Source organism: Heterocephalus glaber, unplaced genomic scaffold (assembly GCF_053883595.1).
Source record: "Heterocephalus glaber isolate CG9 unplaced genomic scaffold, H.glaber_assembly_v1.0 deba00000594, whole genome shotgun sequence".
Lineage (NCBI taxonomy): Eukaryota > Metazoa > Chordata > Mammalia > Rodentia > Bathyergidae > Heterocephalus > Heterocephalus glaber.
In genome coordinates, this window is record NW_028258151.1 from 34,700,007 (window position 1) to 34,726,496 (window position 26,490).

Here is a 26,490-nt window from a genome sequence, read left to right on the forward strand (position 1 = left end):
CCCAGCTGTTTGGGCTGTAGAGTGTCAACAGACTTCCTCTGCTCTGCAATGAACTTTTTCTCAGTGCACAACATTGGGAACTGGTTGCCTCTGGTCTTAGCCCCATCCAGAGTTTGTCTTTGATTGACTTTTAGGAAGATGCACTTTCTGTTGACTGTATTCCTTACAAACCGTAGGAACCCTGCCAAGCGTCCTGTGGGTATCATTTATGGGCATCAAGTGGAAGGGGGAGGGGAGTCTGGCTGACCCCCACGGTTCCAGATGTATCTCCTGCGGTTCTGGACAAGGCATCATTGGCTTTGCAGTTTTTTCCTCTGTAAAAGGAAAGTGAATGTGAACATCAGATCCCTTGCTCTGTCGTTCTGATCGCTAAGGCACTTTTCTTGCAAATAACAGATGACTTGAACACGCGCAGTTAAAGCAGTAAGGGGCATTTTGTGTCTGGAGGCAGAAGGGTCTAGAGTTGGCTGATTCAGCAGCTCAAGGAACAGGCCTTGTCTCTGGTTCCTCTCAGCCACCTCGCAGGTGGGTGTTTTCTGCTCACAGAGCGGCTGCAACAGCCCCAGACATCACAGATGGATCCCATGGACTCCACCACAGCAAGGTGGCATTTTTCCTCCTTTTCCCCCCATCAGTGAGGACGCTGTTCCCCAGGGGCCCCCCTTGCAGACTCTTGAGTCTTTTTCTGTGTCTTGGCCTGAGTCCCTTAGATCCCTCGGGCTCGGAGGCCAGTGCTGACGAGTTATTTGGGAAGTCAAGTCCAGGGAGGCAAGGAGAGGGAACAGAAAGGGGAGAGCATGGCCCACCGAGGTGTGACCCAAATATTCTGCCCCGGATTCTCTGCTGATTGGGCTTCGACTTCAGGACACAAATAGAGGCCAGCGGCCACTCCTCCTTCAGTTTGCCCCCTCTTTTTTTTGTTTATTTTTCTGGGGAGGGGGGGACGGGGTCTCGCTATGTAGCTCAGGCTGGCCTCGAACTGGTGGCAACCCTCCTGCCTCAGTCTCCGGAGCGCTGAGATGATGGGCGTGCGCCGCTGTACCGGGCTTGCTGTAGGCTCTTGGAGTCCGACTCCCGGGCCCCAGGCCTGGGTTGTGGGTTGTGGCGCCTCCTCCTGTGGGCGGGGAGGGCGCGGCTTGGGGAGGGATGTGCTGTCCTGCTCCGGAAGAGCTTGACTCTGCAGCCCGGGCCTTGTGGCACAGTTTCCCTGCAGGGCCCAGGCGCTGACCTCCTGTCTGTTCTCTTGCAGCTCCTGTGCGTCCCAGAGGGTGAGTGCCGCTGTCCCCGCCGCGCGACCGCCCCCTCGTGGGCACAGCGAGAGTCACAGCGAACGGGAAAAATCGCGGAAGGGATGGAGGGGAAACCCTCTGCAGCGTCTCCTCAGAAGTGGGGTTAGGGTGGAAACAGCCGAGGAAGTCGAATTCAGAGGACTGTGCGGTCCTCACTATGAAAAGTTATATTTTCTATGATGCACCTGCAGTCCCAGCTACTTGGGATGGAGTTTGGGGCCAGCCTGGGCAATGTAATGCAAACCTTGTCTTAAAAATAAGTGATTTTTCAGAACCAGGCACAGTCAGTGCCTGTAATCTCAGCACTTGGGAGGCTGAGGCAGGGGGATCACTGTGAGTTCAAGGCCAGCTGGGCTATATAGTAAGACCTTGTCTCAAAAAACCAAAACAAAAAGTGATTTTTTTTTTTCCGTTTTGCTGACTTATACTCATGGGTGATTTAACTTAATGAAAAAAGTAATAGGCTACTTTTATATTTTATGTGCAGCTTCCCCTATGTATTTTCTTGTTGCTGTGCTGCTCTTGCGCTGATACCTTGCTGCATTTAAAAAATGATGTAGATTCTATGTTGTCTAACCTCTGGGGAACAGGAAGTGGCCTCCTGTGCCTTTTGCTTTTACTCGGGAGACTGGGCTGGGTGTACTGTCCTGTGCCCGGCTCTAGGCCTGGTCCCAGGATCCTGAAAAACAAATCGTGACCTCTGACACGTGACATGTAAGGCTAAGTTCTGGCTGCTGGCTGGAGATGGTTCATTCCCTGATCTTATAACAAAATGAGAAAAATAAGTATAGAATGGCAGGTTTCCCATGAAGCTTAATATGCAGCATTTGAAAGCACCACCCATTCCAGGATTATGGCCTCACTAATTATTTTTGGTCATAAGATGTTTCAATAGGACATAAAGATAATGGTAGTCAATTGTTTTTTTGTTTTGGTTTTTTGAGACAGGGTCTCACCATGTAGCCCAGGCTGGCCTCGAACTCACAGCGATCCTCCTGCCTCAGCGTCCTGAGTGCTGGGATTACAGGTGTTTGCCACCACACCCAACAGTTAATAGTTTTTAAAAAAATATTTTTTGTGAAAAATTAAAAAGGTAGCTGTTGATTGTCCTTAAAATTGGGGAACATTTTATTTCTGCTTGGAAAAATTCCAAATTCTGTGAACTACACAGATAAAAGAGATTGCTCTCACAGTGCCCTCCACAGGGGCAGGCCTCACTGACACCTCCTAATAAAGCCAATTTTGGTAATAACGGTAATTATGCAGAGCTCAGGATCTCCGCATGCAGCCATGGCCAAGTCCCGCTGTTCACTGGGAAGCGATGTTGGTAGGACGGGGTGCAGGAGGTGGAGCTGAGCAAACCTACAGGGCTACGTCCTGTGAAGCGGAATCCAGGGGTGGGGGAGAAGAAGGTGCCGCAGTGTGCCGGGGCTGCCCCGGACACACACACGCATGCACGCACTCACAGGGACTTCGGGGCCAGAGCTGCGACTTCTCCTGAGGCCTCTGCTCCCGGCCTGCAGGTGGCTCTCTGCACCGCTGCGTCTTTCCTGGGAATCCTCAGTCCGGGTCCAGTGCTGACCTCTAGATGGACAGCTGTCTGATGAAGGACGTGTGCAGACACAGTCCAGCCTGAGGGGCGGGCTTAGGGCTTCAGCACAGTTCAGCCCATACCACTGGGGAACAGGATTCAGCTCATCCCCAGAACTGACCCACACTAAGGCTGTGGAGCCGACTCACACGGAGCGTCACCTGTTTGGCCCCATCAGCAGAGTGAGGAACTAGGAAACTGTAGCTGTCCTTGCTGGGTCCCAGAGGCTGTGTTCTGGGCTGTCAGCCTAGGATCAGGAAGCTGCCACCATCACCGTGTTGGTTCTGGAGCCAGGCAGCCAGAGCTCCAGCCATCAGGTCCACATTCCAGTTCCAGGAAGGATGCAGGGCCCCAGGCAGAGCTCTGCCCTTCAGACTCAACTTCCTAGAAGTCCTGCAGGGCTTCTGCTCTCATTCCTCCCATTCTATTGGCTGTAGCTTGGTCACACGGCTCCCATGGCTCCCCGTAGCTACAAGGGAGGCTGGGAAATGGAGTCTCCATTCCCCACAGCCATGTACACAGAAGTGTGGGAATGCAGGATGAAGGAAAGGTGGGGTGTATTTTGGGGGCCAAGAGCAGCCTGTGCTCCCCCCCCCCCCCCCATGAACAGAGGCTCAGGGAGGCTCAGAAGTGCATCAGGAGGAAGCAGCCAGCGGGGGCCAGGGTCCTCTCCAGAGCCTGTCCTTGGGCGGGGGGGGCCCTTGGCGGCTGACTTGTCCTGCGAGTGACTCTGGCAGTGTCTGCAGTGTCGTGGCCCCGGGCCCTCTCCGTGGCCGGAGTCTGCAGTTTCCAGGGTGCTGGTGCTGCAGTTATGATTGGAGGGGAGCAGCGAGCTCGGCGTCCTCACCGGGCAGCTGTCTGGGGTCCGTCGGTGTGAGGGCTTTGTGAGAATTGTCACCGTCTCCCGGGACAGGGAGCCTTCACTCACCCCACACCGTCTCTCCACAGCCCTGGCTGCAGTGTCTGGCGCTCCACTGACCACGACGAACGTCAGCACAACAGCGATGATTTGGATGTTGGGCAGTGATGGCCCGGTGACGGATCCCACCGTCAGAGCCACAGAGGGAGCTGGAGAAGCCTGGCAGAGCCGCCCCACGCTGGGGACCAGCGCCTCTCCTGTCACCCTCGCACCCACGCCCGGCAGGGCTGAAGGGACATCGCCGACAGCTGACAGCTCCGGTAAGCAATGAGGCCATGCTGTTGCCCTCCGCTATGCTCCTGAAAGGAAAGCAGTTCAGTTTAAAGCTGTCCTGATTTCCAAATACTGTTTTCTTTTAATTACCTAATAAAAACCTTAGAAAATATTCATAATGACAGTAATACCTATTCATAATATAAAATACATACCAGCAAAAAGAAATCATACGTAATCTTTCAGTCAGAAATGGTCACTGGTACCTTTTAGCTGAACATGCTGGTGCCCATCCATAATCCCAGCACTGTAGAAGGCCGAGGCAGGAGGAGCTCAAGTTAGAGCCCAGGTGGGTGACTTTACAACTCAGTGACATCCTGCCTCCAAAAGAAAATTGATATTTTGATGTGTTATTTTATGATTTGAAAATATACATGTAAGTTTTTTCTCTTACAAACATTGAGGTTATGTCTTACATGTGTTTTTGTTGTCTGCTTTCTTCTCACTACCTAGTTTAACCTGTTCTCTGCCAATATGAAAAATTTTTTTTTGGTACCAGGGATCGAACTCAGGACCTTGTGCTTGCCAGGCAGGCAAGGCGCCACTAGGCTACATCCCTGGCCCCAGTATGAATATTTTTATAGCATAATTGTAACCTGTCTGACATTCCATTGTCTGACTCAAGACAGATAATGATGGTCCATGTTCATAAACCGGCCCACTGCAGGTTTCGTAGATAAATTTTTTTTTTTTGGTATGGGGATTGAACTTGGGTCCTTGCGCTTGTGCAGTAGGTGGCGAAACCACTGAGCTAAATCCCTGGCCCTGTAGATAAAGTATTTTTGCAACATGGCCATGTGTACTTGTCTGTTCTCTGTGGCTGAGTTCACACTAAAATTGAGGAGGAACAACAGAGAGATTTATGGCTTGTAAAGTCTGACATATTTGTTCAGAAAAAGTTTTCAGATCCTTGGGGTAGACCAGTGGTTCTAAGTATGGTCCAGAGACCCCTGTCCCCTATTTTCTTAAAGGATTCTGAGAAGTATTATTTATCATAACAGCACTGAAATGTTCCTTATTTACTCATAATTGTCACTCTAATGGCAAATAAATGTATGTTTGTGTATATATATATATATATATATATATATATATTTTTTTTTTTTTTTTTTTTTTTTTTCTTTTCTTTTTTGGAACTCAGGCCCTTGTACTTGCCAGGCAGGTGCAGTGCCACTGAGCTACATTCTATATGTATATTTTTTCTTTTCTTTTTTTTTTTTTGGTACTGGGGATTGAACTCAGGACCTTGTGCTTGTTAGGCAGGCGCCAGAACCACTGAGCTAAATCCCCAGCCTACATATATATAAATATATATATATATTTTTTGGTACCAGGGATCAAACTCAGGTCCTTGCGCTTGCGCAGCAGGCTGCAAAACCCCTGAACTAAATCCCTGGCCCTGTATATATATATTTTTGAAACAGGGTCTTGCTATGGTAGTTCAGGTTGGCCTTGAACTCACTATATAGCCTAGGCTGGCCTTAAACTCACAGTGATCCTCCTGTCTCAGCCTCCTGGGTGTTGGGATTACAGGTGTGCACTACCACGCCTGGTTTGTATATTCTTATGTTTAAACTTTTTCCTTATTTATTTGTAATGCAGTAAATACTGACAAACATAAGCAAACATTCTGAGATCCTTAGTGATTTTTTAAGAGTATCAAATGAGGTGCTTGCTTTGGCAGCACATATACTAAAGAGTACAAATGAGTCCCGAGATACAGTTTTAAAACTGTCTAGAGGTCTTACTGAATTATTTAACCTCTCAAATGCTGGGCAGGTAGATTATTTTTATAATTTGTCATAAGCAACTTTGCGATGCAGTACTTTTGTTAGTTCTGCAAGGGTAATATCAGTTATCTTGACAGAATAATCATTGAAATATTGCTAGGGCAATACAAGAAAACTGTAGCAGTTTCCAGTGAGAGAAATGGTGTTCATTGTTGTTGGTTTTCAACAGTGTGGTCCTGGGCTTAGGGCGTCCCCCGGTGGCGGAGTGGCCACACTGGGGCTGGGTTGGCACCAAGATTGGGAACAGCCAGGGAAAGGGCCGCCAGGGAGACCGAAGGGAGTGCCAGGGACTGACCCAGAGGGATCCAAATGCTGCCTCTGAGAAGCTCCGTGAGCTCAGGACAGTCAGGGCAAGGACTCCAGGCAGTGAGTGCGGCAGCCAGCGAGTGACTGGAAGTGGTAACCTTGACAGAGACCTGGAAAAAGTGAAAGCAAAAACCATGCAGAAGCCCTGGGCGAGACAGCACTGGCCCCAGCTGGTTTCTTCCCTGTGGAGCTGTGGCCGGGTAGAGTCCAGGAGGTGCTTGGAGAACACCTGAGGCCACGTCTGGGATGTGCCCAGTCCCCAGAGCCGGGTCCCGGGGCTCTTTCGTCTCCTGTAATCTGTGCTCGCACCAAGAAGCTCTTCCCAGGCAGCCTTCACTCTTTTAGGTTCAATTCCAGGCCCTTGAGGGTAAGGCCCGACTGCCTGTGCTTATTTCTCTTTCTTATGGCTCCTCATCCATCTTGAGTTTAATCAGCAAGTGTCCATTTGGTAGTTTCACTGCCAATAACCATGATGGCCTCCATTGCTTTAAGGTCCTTTTTTTGTTTCTTTGTTTGGTTTTAATTTTTTTTTTTTTTGGTACCGGGGATCGAACTCGGGTCTTTGCACTTGTGCAGCAGGCAGCGAAACCACTGAGCTAAATCCCTGGCCCTGTTTGTTTGGTTTTTGAGACAGGGGTCTCACTGTGTAGTCAGGCTGACCTTGAACTTGAAGCTTTCTGCCTCAGCCTCCTGAGTGCTGGGTTCCAGGTGTACCCCATGAGTCCTGCTGGTTTAAGATCTCACCCATCTGCAGTTTCACAGATGCTGACGCTGCAGTTCTGTGAGATGAGAGACTTCGTGCTGTGACAAGACTACTTCTGACCACTGGGTTTGGAGTCTGAACCTAGATTTTAAAACCTCCAGGCCAGGCGCAGTGGTGCAGGCCTCTGGGAGAAGGGGTGGGGGATCGTGTTTGAGCCCAGCCTGGGCAACTTAGTGAGAGCTTCTGTCAAAAAAGGTCTGGGATGTAGCTCAGTGCAAAGGCCCTGGGTTCAATCCCCAGCACTGCCAAAACAAAAAACCAAACCCAAACGTAGTGATCTTGTTTATCCATCTCAGGACTTGATGACACTCTTTTGCATGTGGTGAGGTGTGCTAGGGGAGCTTGACTCAGTGAGGAACCAGAGTCTGGGAAGTTTTAGGGGCCAAGTCCAGCTCACTGCTCCTGAGGGGAGCAGGCTTTTGAGACAGACCTGGGTTCCAGGAGTGTCCTTGTCTTTTTTTTTTTGGTACCAGCGAATCGAACTTGGATCCTTGAGCTTGTGAGGCAGGCAGTGGAATCACTGAGCTAAATCCCTTCCTCTTACATTTTTTTTCCTCTTACATCTTTTAATGTACTTTTTCATTTTTGTTTCTTGAAAACAGTGTTTGAGGCACCTGGGGTCGTGTCTGACATTGAAGTGCTTTCCATCCGTCCCACCAGTGTGGTCCTAATGTGGGAAAAGGAAAACCCAGGCACTTCTGAGTTCTGGTATAGGATAGAGGAAGAGAGGAGCAACACATCAGTCAGCACCCAGCAAACAAGGTACAACGTCACAGGCTTGCGTCCGGCGACTGCGTACACATTCTCCATATCTCTGGGAAGAGACAATAAGACCTGGGGAAAGCCCACCTCCAAAAATGTCACAACAGGTAAGATAACTGGCTCCCAGCCACGGCCACCAACTGTTTCTTATCCTAAGTCCTCCAGCCGTGTCCATCCCATTGCCTGCTGGATCAGGGAGACAGATCCTGTAGTATTTTTGGGTTTTGAGACAGGGTCTCGCTACATAACTCAGGCTGGCCTGAAACTCCCAGTGATCCTCCTGCCTCAGCCTCCCAAGTGCTAAGATGAAGGGCGAGTACCACCACGCCCAGCTGGAAGTTTTGCCTGTTTCCACTTGTTTTATTTTTAAAATCCCAGTTTGTTGTCAGTGGCTCCCACCTACCTTTCTGCAGTGCTTCTGGCTCAAGATCCCCTTAGAAGGATGCTCTGATGACATCAGCAGTTCCTGTTTTGCTCAGCTCCTCGGGAAACTGAGACTACATCCGTTTTCCAGTGTGCTTCGCAGGAAAGTGTGTGTTTCGAGTGAGGTGGGAGCTCTGTGATGTTGGACGTTAAGACCAGGCAGCTTAGACTGTGGCGTAGCTTAGGGGTCAGGACCCTGAGCCACCTCTTATACCTGCAGATTTAGCTGGGTTTTTTTTAAGCTGAAAAGAACTAAAAATGAAGAACTAGTGACCAACAGATGAGCTGCTCTTTTTAAGGCAAGAAGAAAATAGAGGTCATCTGTTGGTTTCCTGGTTGGTGGTGTGTGTATGTGTGTATGTGTGGTGTGTGTGTGTGCATGTATGTGTGTGTGTGGATGCGTGTGTGATCTTCCTGGCTGGTGGAGGCCACAGAAGCCTGACCTTGGATCTCATGGCTTGAAGTGAGGTAGGTCCAGCATAGCATCCCTTCTGCACCACTGAGGTTTTTTTTTCCAGTACTGGGGATTGAACTCAGGACCTTGTGCTTGTGAGACAGGCACAATGCCACTGAGCTAAATCCCCAGCTAGACCACTGAGTTTTATTTATTTACTTATTTTTTGGTACTGGGGATCGAACTTGGGTCCTTGTGCTTGCGCAGCAGGTGGTAAAACCACTGAGCTAAATCCCCAGCCCCATAGACCACTGAGTTTTGACATACGTTTTTCTGTAGCTAGAAAACTATTTCTTTAGATAGAATATTGTTCAGAAGGCCAACACTGAAAACAACAACAACAATAACAACAATAATATAATGAGGGCTAAGGACAAAGCCCTAGCGGTAGGTAGAGTGGTTGCCTGGCGAGTGAGTCCTCAGCCTGCCAAACTGAACCAAACCAAAGAGAAGTGAACCACATAGAAATGCAAGGGAATGGGTGACTCAGAGATCTTGCATCGGAGATATCTGATGTGGGAATCAGGGCACAGGGCAGATCCCCTTGTTTCCACGTTGCAGGGTGCGGGGTTTTTCTCTTCAGCCCCCCCGACCTCGGGCAGGGCTCTCTCTGTCTCTCTGTCTCTCTGCCTCTCTGTCTCTGACACCCCCTGTGTTTGGGCCTAGCGGTTGGGCTCTGGGCCCTGCTATCAGCAGAGTGCGTGCTCTGACCAAGCCAGCTGCACCCAGTCCTTGTCTCCCGAATGTCATTTTGGCTGAAGTGTTTTGATTTATGTCGCACTGGGCAGGGGCTTGGGCGGAGGTGCTGGGGAGCTTTCCTGAAAATTGCCTTGGGCCAGAGCTCAGGAATGCAGCCTGGTGCCAGGGTCTCTGTCCTGTAAAACACTTCTGCGGCGTGGTCTTGAAGGGAGGCCTGAGACAAGGCAGGCAGTGATTCCTTTTGCTACTCTGCTCTTGATGTCGGAAGCAGCTGAAATTAAAGGTTGATGTTTGGGGACCTTTAAAGCAGAGTCTAAGTCACTGTTGGGGTTTGTCTTGAAGACCCGTACAGGCCCTGAATGACCTCAGCATTAAGGTTTACTCCTTCCCCTTTATGTCTGAGCTTCCTCTGCTGGGGTGATGAAAGCCCAGGGACTCTGACGTGCTCTCAGGGGCCTAGGGCGCCATTGCTGAGCTCACGGAAGCTGACACTGAGCCCAAGAATGTCCCCATGTGTTTGTCCACAGAGCCTCTTCCGGTGTGGGGTCTGCACGTGGCCTTCATGGGGCAGACACAGGTTGTCCTCATCTGGGGCAGCGACAACGGCACTGCCTCCTGCCGGCTGCTTCTTGAAACGGTTGGAAGCCCAGAGACGCCGACCAACATTTCAGACCTGCAGCCCGGGTTTCAGCGAGTTGTCCTCAGTCTTCCATGGTTGGATGAGACGCAGAGCGAAACCCGGGTCATGGCAAGTAGCTCGGGTGAGTTACAAGATTTGACTTCCTGTAACTAAATAGGTTTAAAAAATATCATTCTTATGTTGTACAGGCTTAGGCTTTAGACTTGGTAGAGGGCTCTCCCTCCAGGCAGTTAGGTCCCTCGCTTGTTTATAGGACGGGAGGAGGCATGGGGCTCAGGATGGCTCTGGACCTTGAAACATGAGAGCCAGGCACCAGGAAAGCAAGGGGCCCTGGGGCTTTGGATCTTCCGCTGTGTGCACAGCAGGCCCCGTGCGGGGTTCACGGAGGAGCTCATCCCATCCCTTGAGAAAAGGGGCTCCAGCGGGTAAAGGGCAGATGCTGTCATGTTTCCAGTGAGATGGGGAGGGTGCGGACCTAGGCCCCATTTCCCACTACGGAGTGGGCACTAAGGTTCTCGGTTGCGAGTGGCAGACGGAAGCCAGACTTTACATAGCTCCCACGAAAAAAGCATGTGTGGCGCATGCCTGCCTATCTGCTGCAGAGACAGATGGGCTGTTCTCAGCTCGCCTCCCTGCCCTTCTGTGTGTCGGCTTCCTCCGTGTGGCTAGGGGAAGTGGCCGCCAGCCACTCCTATGTCCAGGGGAAGCGATCCTTGAGTGGGCTTTTGTTAGCCAAGTCTGAATCACGAAACTGTCCCTAGAAAACCCTGTTGGGGTGGGAGAAGATCCTGTCCCAAAGAAGGGAAAATGGTTCAAACTGGGTGGGGTGGTACACACCTGTCATCCCAGCACTCAGGAGGCTGAGGCAGGAAGATTGCCCTGAGTTTGAGGTCAGCCTGTGCTACATAGTGAAACCCCAAACTCCAAAAGACAAAACAAAACAAAAAAAGGTCCAAAACCGCGGCGTCGAGAGAGGCAGAGTGTCCGGGTGTTCCTGGAGCGACAGCGCAGTGAAATATTGGGGCCGTTTCGGAGAGCAGATCGCTCCGGGGGAGGAGGGAATAGATATTTATGGAGTGCCAGCTGTGGGCCTCGTGGGATGTGTCATCTTGGGGGTGAGGGGCGCTGGAAGGAGCCGTGTGTCTCTCGAGGTTAATGTCCTGGTCTCCTGCGTGACGCAGACTCCGGTGGTGCAGTGAGCGGCCCAGGAAGCCCGGCCCAGCCCAGCAGCAGCCTCTCCGTCCCTGCGGATCGGATCCTGTACCGCCTGGAGCACACGGGCCCGGCCTCTGGCCCGGAGACCGGAGACACGGAAGTCCTCATCTCGGGGCTGAAGCTGGACACGCAGTACAGCGCCACCGTTTACCCTCGGGCGGCGGACGGCACGGAGGGACAACCGCGGGACGTCGACTTCCGGACAAGTGCGTGCACGCGCAGGGCTGCGCCCCCTGCCGGCGCCGTCTCGCTGAGCAGCCAGCTCCCTTGTTGGGAGGTTTTGGACAGCCGGGACCCGGGAGCCCCTTCCTGCTTGGCCTCTGTGGTGTGGCTTTTAGGGAGCTCAGGGAGTCCTCGGCTGCCTCCTGCTGTCGCCCGGCCTCGGAGAGGAGCCCCAGGGACAGCTGGTGCCATCTTTAGTCATTGGCAAATTTCTCCCTTTCTGGCCTCCGAAATCCGTGCTCGGCTTTCTGTCGAGACGGCTGCGGTCGTGCTCAGTGCTGGGTCCTAGCCGACTCCGCAGGCTCCGTCCGCTCTGTGACTCTGACGGGATTCGGAGGCGTCTCGGCCCTGACCCGTGGCTGGGACACCATGCCCAGCACCCATGGCTTGTGGGAGAAGAGGTTGGTTTTGGCTCACGGTTTCAGCCCAGGGCTGGCTCCACGGCAGCAGGAAGCGTCGGAGGGGACGAGAGTGAACCCTTACAGGCACGCCCAGGGGACCCCTCCTGAGGGCTCGCAGCTGTGAGCTGGCTGATGGATGACTCCCTGATGAGGTGGTGCCCGTGATCCCATCGCCCTCCACACACAGGAGGCCTTGGGGGACACTTTAGGTCTAAACCATCCCCAGGGGCTTGGTGCTGACGAGAGGGCACAGAAACTCCTGGGCCCTGCTCCCCGGAGCCTGTGCTGTGGACAGGGTGTAGGGACTCAGTGCGTGGAGAACCTGGTTGGGCCCCGTGAGCTCAGGGACAAATGTCTCAGTGTCACCATCCTGGGGACTTGGCAGCCGGCAGCATGAACCAACGGGGGTCCCCTTACCCAGCAAGCCCGGCACGGGCTCAGTTTCCTGAGTTCAGTTGGCAGACCAGGGCCAGAAACAGCCTGGCACCCAGGAGACCCTGGAGGCCTGGGCCACACTCGATCCAGTAACAGCCTCAGATTCACAGTCCCTGGAGGGAGAGTGTGTCACGCACCTGCTGGCCGGGTAGCTGTGCTGGAAGAGGGAGGTGCTGTCCCCTGGCAGCTGTGGGTGACAGCAGGTCTTCCCACCCAGGAGCTTGCAAGCATTGTGGGAGGCTGAGACAGGAGGATTGCAAGTTTGAGCCCACGTTGGGGAACTTAATGACTTAGTGAGGCTCTGTCTCAAAATAAAAAATAAAAAAGGGCTAGGTTCAATAGCCAGGACCACAAAACCAAACCAACCCAACCCAGCCCAACCCAGCCCAACCCAAACAAAAATTGCCCAGTAGGGCCCAACTGGGAGGGAGGCCTAGGGTCCCAGGCCCCAGAAGCTGAAGACTGAAGCTGGGATGAGGGAATGCTGGGTAAGGAGGGCAGTGGATTTGGTGATGTCCTGAGGACCTTGCTTGTTCCAGAGGGCTGGATTCAATTTCTAGAGTGATGCTGTGTGTATGCTTTGAGAACGATCTCTCCCTCGCTCTTAGAGAAAGGAGAACCACAGGGTTTAGAAATCCTGCAGATGGTTCCAGGCTGGGCCAGAGAGGAAGTGGGTGAGGGTCCCGTCAGCTGAGGGAACCACAGCTTTCCTGGTGTCTGCACTGCAGGAGGATCTTCCTGGGTCACCTCACCTTTTTCCTGTCCTCTTGTAATGCTCACAGTGCAGGGGAGGCTGCTCAGGGGCTGTGCTGAGCTGGCCAGGTGGCAGGTGGCACTGCTCGGTCCTCAGAGAGGAGTTTGGAGGAGCAGGCAGGGCTGCCATATGGGACTGTGAGGTGTGGAGGGCCACCCCTGGCTGACAGGGTGACTGGGGCTGACATCCAGCCTGGGTGCCCCTTACCTGTCAGCCCGGGCTGGGTCCCTCCAGAGGAAGGTCCTGGAATGTTCCCCACAGGCTCAGTGTGAGTACTTGCTCCCCACGGCAGCCATGTTCAGAGGTGGGGAAGTGATTGGATCATGAGGGCTCTGTCCTCATCAATGATTAATTCATTGATGGATCAATACATGGATTAATAAATGGATTCATTCACTGACAGGTTCACGATTTGATGGGTCATTTTGGGAGGCGATGGGAACTCAGGAAGTGGGCCTAGCTGAAGGGAGTGCCCCTAGGGGCTATATTTTATCCCTGGCCCTTTCTTCCTCTCTCTGCTTCCTGGCCTCCATGAGACAAGCAGCTTTCCTCCACCACCCCTTCCACTTCCACCACTGGCCCAGGGATGATGGAGCCAACCATGGCCTGAAACCTCTGAAACCATGAGCCAAAGAAGTGATTTTTCTCAGGCATTTTGTCACAGGGGTGAAGCACTGACCGACACAGGCCCTCTCCTTGATTTGCTAAAAGGGGTCCTGTGGGTTAGTGTGGGCCTTAGGTTCTTGCTTTTTAAAGCAATTTAAATGAAAGTAAAGAAGTAATGATAGTATTTCAGGCTCTTGGTGGTCTGAATACATACATATCCTGGCTGTGTTTAAGTAGCTTAGCACTTTATAAATAATTATTGTATATCCTCGGCGGGGTAGGGGGGAGGGAGAAAGAGAGAGCACAGCTTAGTCAGTTTTGGTTGCTATAACAAGTTACCACAACCAGGGCAGCTTTCAGCTCGTGAGTTTTGAGGGGACATAAATATTCAGTCTGTTGTAACACTCATACATATGTACACAAGTATGTACATGCAACAAACACACACACACACATATGCACACACCCCTGGGGTTTTGCAGGTGGCTGGTTAGGTGGAGCAGGGTTAAGGACACCTGGAGCCCAGTGTCATAGTTACTTTTTTCTCGTTGCTGAGATAAAATACCTGACACCCAGAGTTACAGGAGGAAAGGTTTATTTAGTTCACAGTTTGTAGAGGTTTCAGTCCATAATTGGCTGGCTCCAGGGCAGAGCAGCAAGGCAGAGAGGCACAGCAGAGGAGAAACAGTTCATGGCAGGCAGAAGGCAGCAAAAGCAAGCCAGCAAGTCCAACCGACAAGGCTCTTCCTGTCCCATGTCTTACCCAGGCTCCGCTCACCCCCTGTAATCCTAGCACTGCACCAGGAATCAATCCCGACGTCACACACCCTAGATCCAGCCACCTCTGAGAAGTGCTCCCTATGACCGGATGAGGCTTTGGGGGACAGCTAGACACAGCTCAAACACCCAGCAAGGGTGGAGCCTGGGAGGGTGTGTGACCAGCAGGGGTGGCGGGTCGGGACCTCAGCCCCGCTCGTGTTGCTCAGCGCCTCCCGCTCCTAGGCCACGTGGCTGCACGGCAGCCCTGGCGGTGCCCTGCGTTGGGCTTAGCCTCCTAGGGCACAGAGCAGGGCCCGGCAGGGGGTGAGCTGTGTTCTCACCAACCCTGTCTGTGGGGTAGGATCATCAGCCTGTTTCGCGCACAAAGAAGCTGAGCTGAGTGGTCCCCCAGGCCTGCCTGGCAGTGAACACACAGCTGGCCCGGAACCCAGGTGCACCCCATCCATGTGTGTGAGCTGTGATTCCTGTTGCGTGTGAGCTGTCGTTTCAAGGATGGGCAGCTCACACAGGAGGCCAAGGGTCGGCTGTGTGGGCTCCTGGCTGGGACTCATGTTGGCGCTTGGTCCCGGGTGAATGGGGAGGAGGAGGGGCAGGCACTGAGTGTGTTTCCAGGGCTCCACGGCACACGCTGGTGACAGCTCTCTCCCCTTCTGGCGCAGCCGTCTGGGTGCTAGTCACTCACCATCTTGTGTCTTTGCAGATTCCGAGCAGGTGTTTGACATCAGAGCTGTGAACATCAATGCCACCAGCCTGAGCCTGACCTGGAAAATGCGGCACAACGGGTCATCCTCTGCCTACACCTATGAGATCCACGTGGCTGGGGACACCGAGTCCTTCAACCTCACCACTGATGAAACTCGTGCTGACATCCTCGGCCTCAACTCCAGGACTTTGTACCACGTCACGGTGTGTCCCCTCCTTCGAGGGGCGGAGGGCACACCGGGCTTCCTGCAGGTGTACACCAGTGAGTTTACCGCCGCCTCCTCTCCGTCCTGCGTGGCAGCCCTTCGGGTCCCTGGGGAGCCCTGCCCCTCAGGGTGGGGTAGGAATGACGGCTGTCCTTGCTTGAGCCCGACCCCTTGCTGAGCTGCTTGTGACGCGGTTCCTCTGCTCCCTGCAGCCCTGCGACATGGGTAGCATTGGCCTCTTGTTTGGCTGAAGAAGCCGAGGCTGAGAGAGGGGCTGCAGGCGGCTGTCACACTGGGTGGGCCGCAGAGGTGAGGCGAGACCTCTGCTCTGTCACAGCTCTTCTGCTGAGGTGCAGACCCAGGGCGAATTGAGACAGGGAGGAGGACCCGGATGCTCATGTCCTGGTGTCTGTGGAATGCTGGCAGTGGAAGGAAGTGCGTGCCTCATCCTTTGATTGTAAAGATGAGCTGGTGGTCCGGGTAGCAAATACAACACTTCCCATTGGAAAGCAGGTGCCCCGTGTGACATGGCACTGTAATGGTTCCCTGGGCGCCTGGCAGCAGCACAGCAGCATGGCTGCCAGCAGCACCTGTGCTTCACAAGCACTGAGGGTCTTCATGGCCGGTGTCGGGCTCCTGTTACAGATGAGAAAACTTCAGCCTAGCATGGCTGAGAGTTGGCCCAAATCCATGGAGCTAGCAGAAGACAGCAGGGACCAGGACCCAGGAGTGCTCACCCTGCACGAGTCCCTCCACCAGGAGCCCAGGCGTCCCCGTCCACACACGCTGCTGCCTGCTTACAGGTGTCTTTTGGGCTGGCTTTAGGGAGAAGATGAGATCTGCTTTCATTTCTTCACTTTTGGCTTTCTTACAGCATGCGTTAGGATTAGGTTCAGCTGTGAGTGTCAAGCCCATGGTCAGTCGCTTCAGGAATGTGGGAGTTTGTTTCTATCTCAGGGAAAAGCCGCCCAGTGCTAGGCAGGATGGAGGTGGAGGAGAGTTATCCAGGTCTCAGCTGCAGGGAACAGAAAACTGTGAGCCGTTTAAAGCCCAAATGGATTTATCCTTGAAAATAGGAGGGTCAGGGATTTAGCTCAGTGGTTCCACGACCTGCCTTGCAAGCTCCAGGTCTCGAGTTCGATTCCTGGTACCAAAAAAACAAGGAAGAAAAAAAAGAAAACAGGAGTTTACAGAACCACTGAAAAAAAAAGAACCACTGAAAGGCACATGGATGACTTTGCTAGGGCTGTTATGACTTGGACCGCAGAAACTTGTTTCTTGTTCTTCCTGAGGTGACTCTTTGGATATCAGGTGACAGAATGGCTTCTCCTGAGACCTCTGCTCTCAGCCTGCAGGTGGCTCTCTGCCAGCTGTGTCTTTCCAGAGCATCCTCAGTCGGGGTCCGGTGCTCACCTCTAGATGGACAGCTGTCTGTTGAAGGATGTGTGCAGACACAGTCCAGCCTGAGGGGCGGGCTTAGGGCTTCAGCACAATTCAGCCCATACCACTGGGGAACAGGATTCAGCTCATCCCCAGAACTGACCCACACTAAGGCTGTGGAGCCGACTCACACGGAGCGTCACCTGTTTGGCCCCATCAGCAGAGTGAGGAACTAGGAAACTGTAGCTGTCCTTGCTGGGTCCGAGAGGCTGTGTTCTGGGCTGTCAGCCAAGGATCAGGAAGCTGCCACCATCACCGTGTTGGTTCTGGAGCCAGGCAGCTAGAGCTCCAGCCATCAGGTCCACATTCCAGTTCCAGGAAGGATACAGGGCCCCAGGCAGAGCTCTGCCCTTCAGACTCAACTTCCTAGAAGTCCTGCAGGGCTTCTGCTCTCATTCCTCCCATTCTATTGACTGTAGCTTGGTCACACGGCTCCCATGGCTCCCCGTAGCTGCAAGGGAGGCTGGGAAATGGAGTCTCCATTCCCCACAGCCATGTACACAGAAGTGTGGGAATGCAGGATGAAGGAAAGGTGGGGTGTATTTTGGGGGCCAAGAGCAGCCTGTGCTGCCCCCCATGAACAGAGGCTCAGGGAGGCTCAGAAGTGCATCAGGAGGAAGCAGCCAGCGGGGGCCAGGGTCCTCTCCAGAGCCTGTCCTTGGGCGGGGGCCCTTGGCGGCTGACTCGTCCTGCGAGTGACTCTGGCAGTGTCTGCAGTGTCGTGGCCCCGGGCCCTCTCCGTGGCCGGAGTCTGCAGTTTCCAGGGTGCTGGTGCTGCAGTTATGATTGGAGGGGAGCAGTGAGCTCGGCGTCCTCACCGGGCAGCTGTCTGGGGTCCGTCCGTGTGAGGGCTTTGTGAGGGTTGTCACCGTCTCCCGGGACAGGGAGCCTTCACTCACCCCACACCATCTCTCCACAGCTCCTTTTCCAGTGTCTGACCTTCGAGTGACAAAGGTGGGCCCGAGGGAAATTGGCTTAGCCTGGCACAGCAGTGACTCAAAGTCCTTTAAGATTGTCACAACTGGGGATGGATCTGGAGAATTTCACAGCCACACAGCCAGCAGTCCAGAGATTCTCATCCGAGGCCTTAAGCCTGCGACCAACTACTGTTTTAAAGTATTCCCACAAGGACCCAACGGGACCGTGGGGGAGCCCACAGGCATCTGCAATCAGACTGGTAAGCAAGTGGCTGTGTGGTTGTCAGAGAGTGGCTGGTTTGTAGGTGTCACGTCTTCCAAATATTTTTCTTTTAATTGAGGAAAATCTTAAAAATATCTTTAGTCATTAAATACAGAGCAGCAAAAACAAGAGCAAAAAAATCATCAACCGGAATGAATTTCTGATACAATTTTAGGATACACACACACACACACACACACACTCACACAGCTTTTTAAGTCTTGGGGTTGTTTTGTCTGTGTGGCTTTGGATCTGCTTTTTCTCACACGCCAGCTCACTGTCTTTCCATTGTGAGCATGGCACCCAATCATTCTCGCCCCTGCCTTTGTTGCACAGACCAGCTACCAGGGCCGGTGGGTTACAGTGGCCCCTCGTGTGTTTTGTAGCTCTGGTTTTACTGGCACACAACCCTGCTCATGTTGCCTTTGCATTAGAATTCAGTGTAGCAGCAGAGAGCTGATGGTGGGGCCCCTGAAGTACACATGTCCTGGCTCTGACTGCAAGTTGCCACCCCCAGGGGAGGCCAGAGGTTTTCACAGTGGCCCGGAAGGTCTGGGTGGTGTTTTTCGCTGGTCACACAGACTTGCTCCCTGGGTGTTTTCTACTCTCGCCTCCTCACAGTGCAAGGTGGCGCTTTCCAGGTGCTGTGTGACTCGGGTCGACGTTGTCTCTTTCACGGCTAACAGAAAGTCCCTTATTTTTATTTTCAGTGCAGCCAATAGTGAGAAACGTGACTCCTGAGAGCAGAAATTCTCTGAGGTCCTTAATAAGAACTTTTAAGAAGATAAAGGAGCCTTGAGAACGAAGCACCTAGGAAGGGCTTGTCTAGATGTGCTGTGAATGAACTATGCCCTGTGGCCGGGCCGCGGGGTTTTGGAGGGTTTCAGAAACAGCTGTGTTGGAATGGAGCTTTGGTAGCAGTGTGCTCCTTCTGCCTTCCTCAGGATGCTGTGGACAGGAAGCTCCAGTCTGCGCATGGCGTGGCTCTAATGCTGGGTGGAAGGTGATGATGCTGTGCTGTAGATTCTGTCAGGGTTGCTGTTTGACTCAGCAGAACACGGGGGCTGCAGGGAGCATCGGTGACGGCCAAAGTGACAAGGCATGAACTGGCCCCCGGCTCCTGAGACCAGGGCTTACCATCCGTGCTACTGACACTGCCTTGGCACAGCGTCAGCGTCGTATTCCTAGGGAGAGAGCTTGGGACTGGGCCCCAGTGACCGCAAGTCAGGAAGGGCTGGCGCAGGAGCCTCGGTGCTTAGGGTCGACTTCCCATTATTGAGTTGTCATTGTTATTGGGAGCAATCAGCTTAATGACAGTAAAGGGAATTTGGAAAAAGGGAAGTAATAGTTAGTGACCCGACTCACTTTTAGGTAAATTTCCTAAAGAACTGAGAGCAGTGTCTCAGACAGTTATGAATACCCGGCGTTCACAGTAGCATTATCCGCCACAGCCACGAGGTGGCGACATCCCAGCGGCTATTGACTGGTAGATAGACACACAAGGCTTTCCATATGGAGTATTAGCCAGAAAAGAGATACTGGCGTATAATCCAACACAGGCAGATCTTGAAAATGTTATTTCAAGTAAAATAAGCCAGACACAGAAAGACAAATACCGTGACTTCAGTTATTTGAAGTGCAAGTTCATCGAGACCACAAGAGGAATGGACGTTATCATGAAGGGTCTGGCTTGGGGTGGGAAATGGGAAGTTATTGTTTCACAGACACTGTTGGGGCCACTTTCACACTGGTGAGTCACAGTACCCAGCACCCACCACTTAAAGGAGCAGAGGCTTGTTTTGGCTCATGGTTCCAGTCCATGGTGGGCCAGCTCCAAGGCAGGAACAGGATGGCAGAGGGGCCTGGCGGAGGGAAACGTGCTCAACTCATGGGGACCAGGAGGAGCCGGGGACACCTCCCAGGTCACACCCAGTGACCACCTCCAGCCAGGCCCCGCCTCCTGATGGCGCACTTGGCTGCGGGCTCATCGATAGAGGAGCCCACTGACCAGTATAGCACCCTGTGACCCAGCCCCTCCACACGCAGCAGAATTCTGCAGACATTTTAGATCCAACCCAGAGCAGACACAAAGTTGATACCGAGGATGACAGAAAGGTTTGGGGTGTGATGGTGGTGATGGTTATGCAACATTGGGGGTGTCTTTCATGCTACCCAGATGTGTACTGGCAGGAGGTTAAAAGTGATAAAATATGCATGTTTCACAATGCAAGGGAGAGAAACAAGGACACTTGACCTTTCTAGCCCCATTGAGTTCCTTTTCTCTCCTTGGTTGCTTCATGTACGTCTCTGTAGTTGTTATACAGACCGTTTGCTTGTGTGTTTGAGTTCTGGTTTTCCCATGTCTCCTCTAACTTCCCACATAGTTAATGTGCTCTTCGTGGTTTTGGCCCACACCAAATGCTTCATCTCGCAGCTGGTTCATGGTTCACACAGCCCTTCCCTTTTTGGAGGGGAGAATATTTAGGTTACTCCTCTTCTTGATTATAGAGAAGTCCGCCTGGATGGTCTTTTGTCTCTGGAATCCCTTTGACCTTAAGGAGTCTGAGGGTAGGGAAGGACCCTCTGTAAGCTGCTTCTTTTATGAAGAGTCCGCTTTAAAAGTGACATACATGATTGGGCTGGGGATTTAGCTCAGTGGTTTCGCCACCTGCTGCGCAAGCGCGAGGACCCGAGTTCGATCCCTGGTACCAAAAAAAAAAGTGACATGATTGGGGCCGGGGATTTGGCTCAGTGGTGCCACCGCCTGCCTCACAAGCGCAAGGTCCCGGGTTCGATCCCTGGTACCAAAAAAAAAAAGTGATGTCATTAACTTTGGGGTAGACGGGACAGGGCATGCACATGCCACTTTCACAGGAAAATATTCCCTTTCTTGGCCCCCGCTTCTGTTTCCTTCTTCAGGAGGCCAGGCTGTGTCCCGGGAGTGTCCAGTGAATGGTTTTAAAACACAAAATCTTTACTGAGAATTGAGGTCCAAAAACGCGGCCCACACACCCTGGGTTGGCAGCTCAGACAGAGACACCGAGCGAGCGCGACTTCATTTTGATGATTGAAGCGGAAGACGGGGAGCCTGTGGGCTGGCCGGTGCGCTCACCTGTGCCACGGGGAGAGCGGAGGCTCCAGGCAGACCGCGCGACGCTGGTCCTCACAGGCGTCCCTTCTCCCCTCCCTCTTCCAGCCTCCAGCGCGGTGTTCGGCCTCCGCGTGGTCACCGTCACCAGCACGGGGATGGAGCTGGAGTGGCAGAACACGGACCCGGCCTCCGAGTACATCTACCGCGTGCTGGTCCAGTCCGCCTTCAACTCCAGCGAGAGCAACAGCTCCCAGAGGGCTGTCTCGCTGGGGGGCCTCACGCCGGGCACCCACTATACCGTCTCCATCTATCCCGAGGCGGACCAGCTCTGGGGGGACCCGGGCACTATCACCCAGTACACGCGTGAGTCTCCCGCTGGCCCCGGCAGGAAGTGCGATCAGCTGACCCAGAGAGGGACTGCAGTGGGTAGTGCCAGCCTCGGGCTAGGGCTGCCATCTGTCCTCATGGGGCACTGGGGTGGAAGCCATGTGAACTCCAAGTGTCCGCGAGCAGGAAGTGAGCCAGCCCTCGAGGATGAAGGACACGAGTGTCCCTTTCATGGCTCCACAGTCTTGTCGCCATGGTAGCATCAGACCCTGGCCTGAGGAGGGCTTTGCCTGCAGCAGGGAAAGAGGTGTTTTGCTAATAACCAAGCTCAGTAGGGGGAGAGACATTGATAGCATGCTTCTAGTGTAGTTTTCCTCTTTCATCAGCCAGATTTAGAAAAGAAAAAACTGGAGATTGTAGCTTAAAAGATACAGGTTAGATAAATCTCATATATTGAAAGAAGCCTGGGCAGCCCACTTTCAGGGTCCCCTCCTGTCCCTCTCAGGCAGGAGCTGTCTGTCCCTCAGTAAATATTTCCTACTCTTAAAAAAGCCTGAAGCTCATCATGGTGGCAACCACCTGTAACCCAGCACCCTGGGGAGGCTGAGGCAGGAGGGTCACCAGCTTGAGCCTAGTCTGGACAACTCAGTAACTTAGTGAGACCCAGTCTCAAAATAAAAATGGGGGCTGAGGATGTAGCTTAGTGTGAAAGCCCCGGGTTCAATGCCCACTATTGGGAAAAAAGGAAAAAAAATACTGAAAAGCTTTAATTCTTTTCAAATTTAATCTGTATAATTATTTTTCTGAATGTGTTTTTTTGGGAAGTTTTCCATTTTTTGAGCCAGCAAGTATTAGCTTTATTTATTCTTTCAAAGAGAAACCAGGCTGGTTTTGGATGTAGTAAATAAAGTTGTCCTGGGATTCAAACTTGTCCATGCTTTTTTTTTTGTTTTATTTTTTGGAGACAGAGTCTCACTCACTATGTATTCCAGGCTGGCCTTGAACTCACTATGTAGCCCAGGCTGGCCTCGAACTCAAGGTGATCCTCCTGCCTCAGCCTCCTGAGTGCTGGGATTACAGGCTGCACCACCATACCTGGCCTTATTATTCTTACTTTTCAATCCAGGGCCCAGCGATGTGTCCAACATTGCAGTCAGCGTCAACACCACGGCCGCAAACTTGAGCTGGCAGAACGATGATGTGGCCTCTCCTACCTACACCTACCACCTTCTTATCGAGAAGGCTGGAGATGCCAGTGACGCCCCACGAGACATCACGAACATCACAGCCATGCAGGAGATGGTCCCTGGATTAGAACCCGGCTCACCCTACACCGTGAAGATCTTTGCAGAAGTTGGGGGCGTCGAGTCCCTGGTCCCTGGCCAGAAGAGCTTCTGCACAGGTGAGCAACTCCGTGTGAGGCCTGGGGCGGGCAGGGTAGATGTCACCCTCCAAGGCTCCCAGGGGACCGACAGAGTAAAGCTCAGTCAGGTGTGGGCGCTGATCGCTGCCAAGGAGAGGATGCAAAAAATGGGGAGAGGAAGTGGGAGGTTTTTCTGGGCTCCCCAGGGAAGGCTCAATAAGAAGGTGACTGTGAGCACAGATCTGGGAAGCAAAGGAGCCAGCTGTGTGTAGATGAGGGTGGCAGCTGTTTCAGGCAGGAGTGGCCCATGCAAAGGCCCTGAGGCTGGAGGGAGCAGGAGGGGAGGGGCAGGAGTGAAGGCCACCAGGGCTGGCATGGTGGCCACCCTTGAACTTCCTGGTTTGACTTTTATTTATCCTGAAGATGAAGCCAGGCTTGGTGGTGCAGGACTGTAATCCCAGCACACTGGGAGGCTGAGGCAGGAGGATCACCAGTTTGAATGCAGCCTGGATGACTAGCTGACTTAGTGAGACACTTTCTGACCTGGCATTCTGAGCCACTGGTTCTCTGCCCTCCTTGCTCTCCCTCCTCCTTGCCTTTGATGGTGCCGTTCAAGGGGGTCAGGCTGGGTTAGAAGCAGGCGGCTTCCTGGGTCAGCCTCCCTGGGGTGTCGAAGCTGGCGCTTGGCCCTGGCCTTTCACCTGAGCAGCTCGGAGTCACCCCTGGTCACTCAGGCTCTGTCCCCGGCTGGAGACTCAGAGCTCCGGTATCTGGGGCTTCCCGCCTGGGCTGTAATTCCTGCATCCCCCAGCAGGGGCAGCACCCAGACCCGCCTCCAGGGCAGGGGTGGGGTGGGGGCACCAAGCTGGCGGGAGCGTGGGAGCCGCAGCAGGTGACCCCTTTCCTAGCATTGTGCGACATTAATGACGTCTCTCCCAGTGTGCACGGCATGCTCAAAAAAACATGGTGAGTATGTAGATTACAAATAATTATTGCAGTAAAAGACACATGGCCACGAATCCTTCAGCCTGCCCCCTGCACTTCGGGCACACTGATCCCATTGTTCTTGCCACTTTCTGAAGCAGCTCTGGAGTCCTCTGTCGTGGCTGCCTCGAAGTCCCGAGTTGATTCAAAACACTCACCTTTCATGGTCAGTTTGACCTTAGGGAAGAGCCAGGAGTCACTCGGTGTCAGATCCGTGACCGAGGTGGATGAGGACACAGCGTGGTATTTTTATGAGCTGCCTTTCTGTTGGACAGAGCACGGCAGCAGCAGTCATCAGATATTTGATCGCACCTCCTGAAGACACTCAGGAAAGACGACTCCAGAGCTGCTGCAGAAAGTGGCCAGAGCTATGGGACAAGTGTGTTCAAAGTGAAGGGGAGGATTTTTGTTTGTTTGTTTTTGGTACCGGGGATGGAACTCGGGTCCTTGCGCTTGTGAGGCAGCCGGCAGAACCACTGAGCTAAATCTCCGGCCCATGAAGGGGAGGATTTTGAGGGGGATTCATGCCAATGTGACCTTTACTGTAATAAATTTTTTAAAACTTCATTCATAGTAATTTGATCACCTCTGGTATTAATTAGCAGTTTCCTGTGGATATTGTGGCATTGACCATCAGTAAGCTATTGCCCAACTTTCCAGAGAAAGACACTGATACATTCACCCCGGATTATGCAGCATGTTATGGGCATAGACATCGCCCTGTACTGGGATTTGGAGGACCCGGGATCTAGTCCTGCCTCCGTGTCAGCTTTTATCATGGGCTTATTCTCTTCAAGCCTCAGTTGACTTATCTGCAAGGTGGGGTACTGTGAACCTTCCTGGGCCCCAAAGGGTTGCTGGGGCCCCCAGACGGGGCAGTGCAGGCCAAGAGGTGGCCCCACTCCCGGGGTGGCCCTGGGGCCCATTCTGCCTGGGCCGACCTTTGCTGGAGTCTCTGGGTGTCCAGGCCTCATGATGTTGTGCTTGCCTTGCAGAGTCGGCCCCCGTGGACTCCTTCCATTGTGCTGCAGTCCCCCGGGAGCCCAGCCTGGTCCTGACCTGGGAGCCCCCTCCTGGTGGCCACACCGGCTTCCAGCTGGGGCTTGGCAGTGAGGCCTGGGACAACGTGACGTGCCTGGGACTCGGCTCCCTGGACAATGGCACCAACTGCAGGGCAGAAGTCTCGAATCTGAATTTCTCCACCTTGTACAACATCAGCATGGCCACCTTGTCCTGCGGGGCCACAGCAGCTGCCACCCACAGCACCTGCCTCACGGGCATCACAGGTGGGCTCTGGGGCTGCCAACCTGGCTTTGTTTCCCCTGAAATGTTTATCTTTATTGGTACAGACTGGGACCCCATTCTATAGAAACCCGGGCTGAAAAGGTTCCGTGCTGTACCGAACAATCCCTCACGTTTGCAAGGATTCCTTTACTGCACTAAGACATGACATTTTTATAGAAATGTTCAAATCTACACGGGAGAGAGGACGGCATGATGGAATTCACTCATGGGGGATCACTGACTGCTTAGCTCCTGCTTTATGTACATCCTCCCCTTCTTCCCCTTCAAAGATTACTTTTTTTTTTTTAAATTGTTTATTAGAATTTTATAGTTAATCTCTTTAGATTCAGTTTTTCATAAGTTTAATCTTTTAAATTTGCTTTTTTTTTTTTTTTGCAACCAGGGATTGAACTTGGGACCTTGTGCTTGCAAAGCAGGCGGCAGAACCATTGAGCCAAATCCCCGGCTCCCCAGGATTATTTTGAAACAAGTTCTGATCCTTCTCTATTTTTCTTCCTAAATATTTCAGCATGTTTGCTTCAAGACAGGGACTCCTTTTTTCTTTCTTTCTGCCTAACACTGCCACATTACCATCACCATTGTAGTTAAGAATGGAATAGGGCCCGGGATTTAGCTCAGTGGTTCCACTGCCTGCCTCACAAGTGCAAGGTCCCGAGTTCGATCCCCGGTACCAAAAACAAACAAAAACCAAAAAAGAATGGAATAATTATTCAGTCAAGGCGCACATGTCCCTGGAATCCATACTAACAAGTTCGGAGCTGCTTTGGTAAATAGGAGATCACTTATTACTCAGGGGATCATTTAAATTTTTTTACTTTATTTTTAAAATTTTTGTTGGTACATGTTTGCAGAATGTACTGATTATATTCCTCATGGGGTGTCGGTACAAATACGAACACACGAACACATCTTAACTCTTCTTTTGTGTGTGCATGTTTTGGAGGCAGGGTCTGGGTATGTAATTCAGGATGGCCTAGAACTTGTGATCTTCCGGACTACAGAGCGAGACCCTGTCTCGGAAAACAAAACCAACAAACAAAAAACGAAATATAAGCACATACTGTTAGAAACAACAGCAACAATAAGCCCAAACAGGGCTGCGGGAGCCCGGGCTGGGGCTGTGGATGCCGCGGAGGCCCGGCGTGACGCGCGCTCCTGGATCAGCCCTCTCCTCCGCCTCGGGAGCTGCTTCCCCTCCCGCGGGCCGACCACGATCACGTCTGTCGTGGTTTTATTTCAGATCCCCCGGCTCCAGATGGGTCCCCGAACATCACGTCTGTGAGCCACAACTCAGTGAGAGTCAAGTTCAGCGGGTTTGAAGCCAGCCACGGCCCCATCAAAGCCTACGCCATTGTCCTCACCACCGGGGAGGGTAAGGAGGCCACACGGACCCGGGCCTCTGCCTGCCTCGCTGGGGCGCTTCGCTGGGGTGGGGGTTGGGTGGCTCTGCCTCCCTGGCTGGGGCAGAGGCGGGGTAAGGGACTGCGCATGTGTCACGTTTTGCACACCCTATGGCTTCCGTCCCGTCCTTTTCGCGCTGCCGACGCAGCGTTAGAAGAGTCACAGGAGAT

At 52.8% G+C, this 26,490-nt stretch overlaps 1 protein-coding gene across 1 annotated transcript in view; it reads left to right on the top strand.

Moving 5' to 3' along the window:
• The window catches only part of Ptprj (protein tyrosine phosphatase receptor type J), a 71,391-nt gene that overhangs the window by 25,760 nt on the left and 19,141 nt on the right, over nucleotides 1-26,490 (top strand). The window contains exons 2-12 of the mRNA XM_021264152.2: nucleotides 1,250-1,268; nucleotides 3,829-4,059; nucleotides 7,534-7,800; nucleotides 9,797-10,030; nucleotides 11,091-11,330; nucleotides 15,023-15,286; nucleotides 17,590-17,847; nucleotides 21,046-21,303; nucleotides 22,394-22,669; nucleotides 24,610-24,900; nucleotides 26,160-26,291. Of these exons, the coding sequence (XP_021119811.1) occupies nucleotides 1,250-1,268; nucleotides 3,829-4,059; nucleotides 7,534-7,800; nucleotides 9,797-10,030; nucleotides 11,091-11,330; nucleotides 15,023-15,286; nucleotides 17,590-17,847; nucleotides 21,046-21,303; nucleotides 22,394-22,669; nucleotides 24,610-24,900; nucleotides 26,160-26,291 (2,470 nt within the window). The remainder of the gene's footprint in view (nucleotides 1-1,249; nucleotides 1,269-3,828; nucleotides 4,060-7,533; nucleotides 7,801-9,796; nucleotides 10,031-11,090; nucleotides 11,331-15,022; nucleotides 15,287-17,589; nucleotides 17,848-21,045; nucleotides 21,304-22,393; nucleotides 22,670-24,609; nucleotides 24,901-26,159; nucleotides 26,292-26,490) is intronic.